This window comes from Lycium ferocissimum, chromosome 8, assembly GCF_029784015.1.
Source record: "Lycium ferocissimum isolate CSIRO_LF1 chromosome 8, AGI_CSIRO_Lferr_CH_V1, whole genome shotgun sequence".
NCBI lineage: Eukaryota > Viridiplantae > Streptophyta > Magnoliopsida > Solanales > Solanaceae > Lycium > Lycium ferocissimum.
In genome coordinates this window covers 42,838,171-42,844,170 of record NC_081349.1, presented here as the reverse complement: position 1 = coordinate 42,844,170, position 6,000 = coordinate 42,838,171, and the positions used below count along the sequence as shown (strand labels likewise).

The following is a 6,000-nucleotide window of genomic DNA, read 5'->3' as shown; positions in this document are numbered from 1 at the left end:
TGAACCAATCTAGAATCAGGAAATTCATAGGCAAGTAATCTTACATTGTTGGCAATGCTGAGTAATCTATCAAAATACTCTCTGATTGTCTCTGAATCCTTCATCTTTTGAAGTTCAAATTCTCTGATTAGGTTGAGAACACGCATTCCTTTGATCTGTTCATCTCCTTCATATTCCTATATTAGGAAATTCCAAACCTCAAATGCTGATTTCATTGTCATAATCCTGACAAAGATTTCAGATGAGACTACAGCAAATGACGTTGCTCTAGCCTTTGATTTTCTTATTTTATTCTCCTTTTGATTCTTTATCTGCGCCATGGATGGGTTTGCAGGCAAGGGAGGAACTTCGTAGTCCTCCTCAACAACTTCCCGCAGATCGTTGCCTCATATGTGCCTCTATTCTTGCGCCGAATACGATAGCCTTCACTTTTTGAAGACAGGTGGTGCTAGTGTAGTGAAAGGAGTTTCTGAATCCATAGAAGAAGAAAAAAGATGTATTTCCCTCTATTACATGCCCCTAAAGAAGAGAGCTCTGACACCATTTTGTTGGAGTTTTTAAGCTAAACTACAACTCTAGAAACAAAAATAAAGGCAAGAAGAATAGAAGAAATATTTGCTGCTGGAAAGATATCTTTTCATTGAACTGAAATGGTGTTTAAATACAGAAAAATTCAACAACTAGAGCCTAGATTTAAGCAACTACTTTGCACATGATTCCATTATCAACAAACTCCTAAAATCTGAACAAACTCCTAAAAATCAACAACCAAGTTAACATTACTGAAAATGGCTAAAAAACATGAAACAATCCAACAACTTCTTTTGAACTTTTACTGCAATAACTGAGGCAATTAATCAACAGATTCTTTGTGTAATTAGTTGCTTGTTGTAGGCCTAATACTCATAACACCTTTCCTATAAGGTGGTTGTGAAGTTCAGGTATTCGTTAGGTGTATTTGTTTTATATTAGTTAATGGTAGTATTTACAGCTGTTATCAAAAAAAGAATTATGATTTGTTTTAAATCACATGCTTCGAGAGTTCTTCTTTCATTTTTAAACTCCGTGCCTAGTCAATAATCATTACATAAATTTGGGATGAGGGAAGAATTATGGACAATATCAATGAATTTGATATTTGGAAGGAAAAAAACTTTAATAGGGCAAAACAATTTATAAGTCAACCACAACCATTATTATTTCTAATAAGAGAACATATAAATAATCAAAAGATAAGAATATTAGCTATGAAGGTAGACCAAATAACTAAAACAAAAACAAAAAATCAACAAGGTAAAGCAAAAAAGAAAAAGAAAAACATGAAGAGCTAATTGCGCTTTAAGTTAAATGAATTAATTTACAAAACCACAACGTTTCCTAATTTCACCGGCTTTACCAGTTAAGACTCCAATCTTTCCCATTTTCTCCATTGATTCAGCAAAATCTTTGAAAAAAGTTGATCCATGTGACAAAGCTTGTAATTTGACATAAGCTTTAGTCTCTTTGTCATCAAGAAGAGCAGCATCAGATTGTAAAAGTCCTCTCCTTTTGGCTACATAAGTGTAATAACTTCCATCAAATGTCTTGAAACTTCCTGGATCCATTTCCACAATTGTTGTCACGTCGTTAACTGAGGTGCATTTGCTTTTTAAACGAGCAATGTAGTTAGGATCCATTGTTGGGTCAGTGTCACCTTTGCCTGTAAAGTTGTACATTCGGTTTGTGAAGGCAAAGCAATGTGCATTTCCAATGGTATGCCCTCCTGAACAACGTGTACAATTGGTTAGTTCCGTTGTCCCAATTTAATGAATAAACACTTATTTGAAATATAATTGTCAAATATTATTTCAAAAACTTTAGCCAAAATCTATGGTGAAACAACTCCAAGTGTGCGTAAAAGATCGAATGTACACCTCTAATTATAGGCTTCACAACAAAATAGTGTTGATTTTCTTAGAGGATGACAAAATTAGTATGAAAAAAATAGAAAAATTGACTTAAATAGTCGCTTACAAAAATAATTGCCAACAAATGTATTTGTATATTCATTTACAATATACATTTTTGATACAAAATAATATATATTTGGCTAGCAAATATAATTATTTTTGCCAAATGGGTAACTTGTCCATGAAATGTGGCCCAGCTCTTGGAAATTTGGGCTGAGCACTTTTCTCACGGGGGTTCAATTTTGGCCCAAATTTATTTGGGTTGAATGTTGGGTTGAATTGAGCTAAGTATGTAGACCAAATTGACCATAAGAGAACTAGTCAAAATATTTGAGAAAAACTTTCATTTCTTTGATATGTTAGACATAGTCAAAATAAAGTAATCTTTTTTAGTTAATTTATGTTTGATATTTAAATAAATTATAAGAAAATAAATACAAAAATAAAACTTGGTTAGAGATGAACAGGTTCGGCTATAACTATTTGACCCAGCCCAAGTAATTTTGGGTCATTTGCACGATTGTCCGTCAAAGGCACTGGTCTTTAGTTTTTGTCCCTCAAATTGTTGATCTTTAATTTTTTTCCCTTCGCTGTCTGGGTTCGAACCTCGGCTCAGTCAAATAAAAAAAGAATTTCGTAAGACAGAAGTTTATAGCAAAATTAGGCCTATTCTAGTAAAAAAAAGAATTAGGCAAAAAAATTAGGCATGGGCGCAAACCTAACTGCGCAGCGCCTAACTTTTGCCTAAAATTAGGTCAATTCGGGCAAAAGTTAAGCCTTAAGGCGGACTTTTGCCCAAACTCTGTCTTATAAGGTTCAAACTCTACCTTACCAATTTTTATTTTATTTTTGTTCGAACCTGGAACCCATGAATTTTTAGGCGAAGGGCAAAAATTAAAGACCAACAATTTGAGGGTCAAAAATTAAAGACCAGTGCCTTTGAAGGACCTTCCGCGCAAAAAAAAAGAGTAATTTTTGATCTGATTGATGATCTGCTCATTTATTAATTTCGCTTATTTTGATCAGCCCAAGTTCACCGCAGTTCATGCATTTGACACACTAAAATTTCTATAAACATACTGATATCATTAAAAATGATCATGTAAGAGAAAAGTGTTTTGTAGATATAGAAATATGTCACTTTTGTATAGTGTGAAAAGTAAAGATAAATTAAAGAAAAACACCAAACAATTAAGACTGATTAAATATGTGTCGATGTAAATTATTTATGAGTTCTGAAATTGCTTATAATTAAAATCTGGCATAGGCTAGCAAAACTTGAAAAAAATGAGTGAATATACCATGTTCCCATTTATTATTTGAAACCAAATACTTATAATATTACCTGATAGAACAACTAAATCTTTTGCATTCAGACCAAGAGAGGCAAACTGAGCTTTAAGGGAAGTAATATTTGCAAAAGGAGCTGGTAAATTGGTGAGTCCTTCCAACATGATTGACACTCTTCCATCTCTTCTTCCCAAAGGAACTTTCCAATATGGTCCTTTAATCTGTAAAACCAAACCATTTAATTAAAACTTAACAATGATTTTTTTCTTCTTAATTTATATATAAGTAAAGTTAATTAATCTCTCACCATAGATACTGCATCCCTAGCAACTAAGGCTAGAATATCAGCACAAGAAACCACACCAGGACACTTGTGTTCTAATTCAGATTTTGCAGCATCAATCACTTGGAATCCTCTAAGGGATTGATTTGGAATGGCATCTCTCTCTGCTTGATTGTTCTTGGTTGAGTTTAGCAATATAGATCCATCACATCCCTGTAGAAACATTTTTATAAGGACCTTTTTTTTTTATAAAAGAAATGATTACTGATTTTTTTTTGGTAAATAGATATAATAATGATTAATATTAATAAGAGTTATATATATATATATATATATATATATATATATATGCACTTGCAGTTTACACTATCAGGTGGGTAATTCTAAAATAATTCTTGAAATGCGTGATCATCTCATACTATCAGTGGATAACTTAAATCCTAATTAAGTATTCCTTCTGTCCTAATTTATGTGACACACTTTCCTTTTTAGTCTGTCCAAGAAATAATATCACCTGTCTCAATTTAGAGCACTTTAACTTTACAATTCTCATTTTCTTTCTTTAACTATGTGCCTATACTAGTCAAATAATACCACATAAATCGGGACAAAGGAAGTACATAAAGAACTTAAAAATCTTTGAGCACAATGTTATTTTCATTATATATATATATATAAAGATGGAAGATGGAAATGAGAAAAAAATTAAGCAAATTTACCCTAACAAAGCAATCATGGAAATGCATCCTAAGCAAAGGAGCAGCTAGAGTTGGTGCTCTTGAGATGTAATGTGAAGTTGTCTTTTTCACAATAGCCTCAGCTCCTGGGCATGTTTTACCATAGTAGCCAAGTTTCAAGTCTTGTGCATTACAAAGGCCAAATGCAAGAACAATTACAAACAACAACTGGAAAATTAGTCTTGGGAAAGCCATTGTTGGAAATATTAGAAACAGAGAAATTAAATTGAAGTAATTTGTTTCTTTCTGATTTGATGCTCTTGGTATGTGACACAGATTGGTTATTTATAGTAATAATTAGTCGATATGAAGTACCATGCATGATTTGAACTTTTCATGCAAGATAAGCTGGCTTTGAAATAGTTGGCCAATGATGAAATACTTCATTATTATATGAATAGATATAATGGAGTAACAGAGAGTTGACTTTCAATTAAACTTATTGCATGCCATTACCACATTCATATATAAATATACATACATTTCCTTTCTCAAGAAGAAGGATGTCGTCGTGTAGGCAAAGAGAAATGTAAAGAAGTAATGGTTGACCTTTAATTGCATGTTACCACATGAATGTACATGATCTTAATGAGCTAAAACGAATCTTCATAATTTTTTCGACTTATTCTTTAATTTTATTTATTACTCTATAATAAAGATCCAGCATGCAGGTTGTACTAATCATGTATTCTGATAGGCTCTAATCGGAGGAATCTTATTTCTCTGACTGAGTAAAGCATTAACCTTTTGCCAATAATCTAAGGTACTTACATATCCATGTTCTCAGAATTAATTAATTAATTAAAATTATGGATGAAGTAAGGGAGGTTTTGAAGCTGAGTTGATGGATTAGCCCAAGTCCATTCCCAGCCCAAATTCGAGTGATCTGAACTACGAGGGCCGTCCATGGATTGGATTGGATTGGAATTGGGAATTGCAGTTTTATATATATATATATATATATATATATACATATATATATATATATATTTCAGTTTTCGGATTTTGCAAAATGTAATCTCAATCCGATCCAATTAAGTTCGGATAGGATTCAATTTCTTAAGTTTGATTTCAGATTAATCGGTTTGGAATAATACGATTTTTTATTTTATTTTGAGTTTATAAGTTAAGTTGCTTCTTCTTCTTACAAAAATGAACATCCAAATAAAGTATATTCATATCAGATTTATATTCATATCAGATTGCCTTAGTAGTTCACCATTCCTATCACAGCCATCTATATAAAGTGTTCATTCAAGCAATGAGACTATTACCAAGTAAATGCAACAAAAGCAGTAATAAGACCCTGCGAATAAACAAGTCCTACAGAGTAATTAATATAGAATATGCTGACAATGACAATAAATAGAAAAAAAGAAAAAAAAAATCTAAATAGTCATCTTGAAAATTAACAAATACAAACATATTGGACTTAATATATTAGTATATGAGCTGATGTCTAGTGAGTAGGGTATGTTTACTTATAAGATGAACATATAAACAAGGGCGGAATGAGTGTATTTAGGTGGGGGTTTCGGGAACCTAATAACTTTTGCTCGGATCTTATGAAAATCCACTAAGCATATAACAAATTTCTAATTGGGAACCTAGTATCAAAGTGGACTGTTGGTTTAGTGGCAAAGGTGGAACCTATTTTTCGCTTTGTTTTACAAGAAACCATGCAAGTCTTTACTTTGTCTCTCTCTCTCTTTTTTTTTTTTTTTTAACTTTTTCAATTTGA

At 32.0% G+C, this 6,000-nt stretch overlaps 1 protein-coding gene across 1 annotated transcript; it reads right to left on the bottom strand.

Annotated features, from left to right (window-relative positions):
- Positions 1-1,134: 1,134 nt before the first annotated feature.
- Positions 1,135-4,516, bottom strand: LOC132066976 (peroxidase 27-like). The gene is made up of 4 exons (XM_059460157.1): positions 4,242-4,516; positions 3,547-3,735; positions 3,295-3,460; positions 1,135-1,762 (listed from the first exon to the last, which is right to left on the bottom strand). Exons 1-4 carry the CDS (start codon positions 4,452-4,454, stop codon positions 1,353-1,355), a joined length of 978 nt encoding a protein of 325 aa, XP_059316140.1. The 5' UTR covers positions 4,455-4,516; the 3' UTR covers positions 1,135-1,352.
- Between the last annotated feature and the right edge of the window lie 1,484 nt (positions 4,517-6,000).

Excerpts from the sequence above, each read along its gene's own strand:
- LOC132066976 (XM_059460157.1), bottom strand. The coding sequence starts at position 4,454 with ATGGCTTTCCCAAGACTAATTTTCCAGTTGTTGTTTGTAATTGTTCTT. Across the intron at positions 3,461-3,546 it reads CTAGGGATGCAGTATCTATG|ATTAAAGGACCATATTGGAA; the intron begins GTGAGAGATTAA and ends TTGGTTTTACAG. Across the intron at positions 1,763-3,294 it reads AGATTTAGTTGTTCTATCAG|GAGGGCATACCATTGGAAAT; the intron begins GTAATATTATAA and ends CACGTTGTTCAG.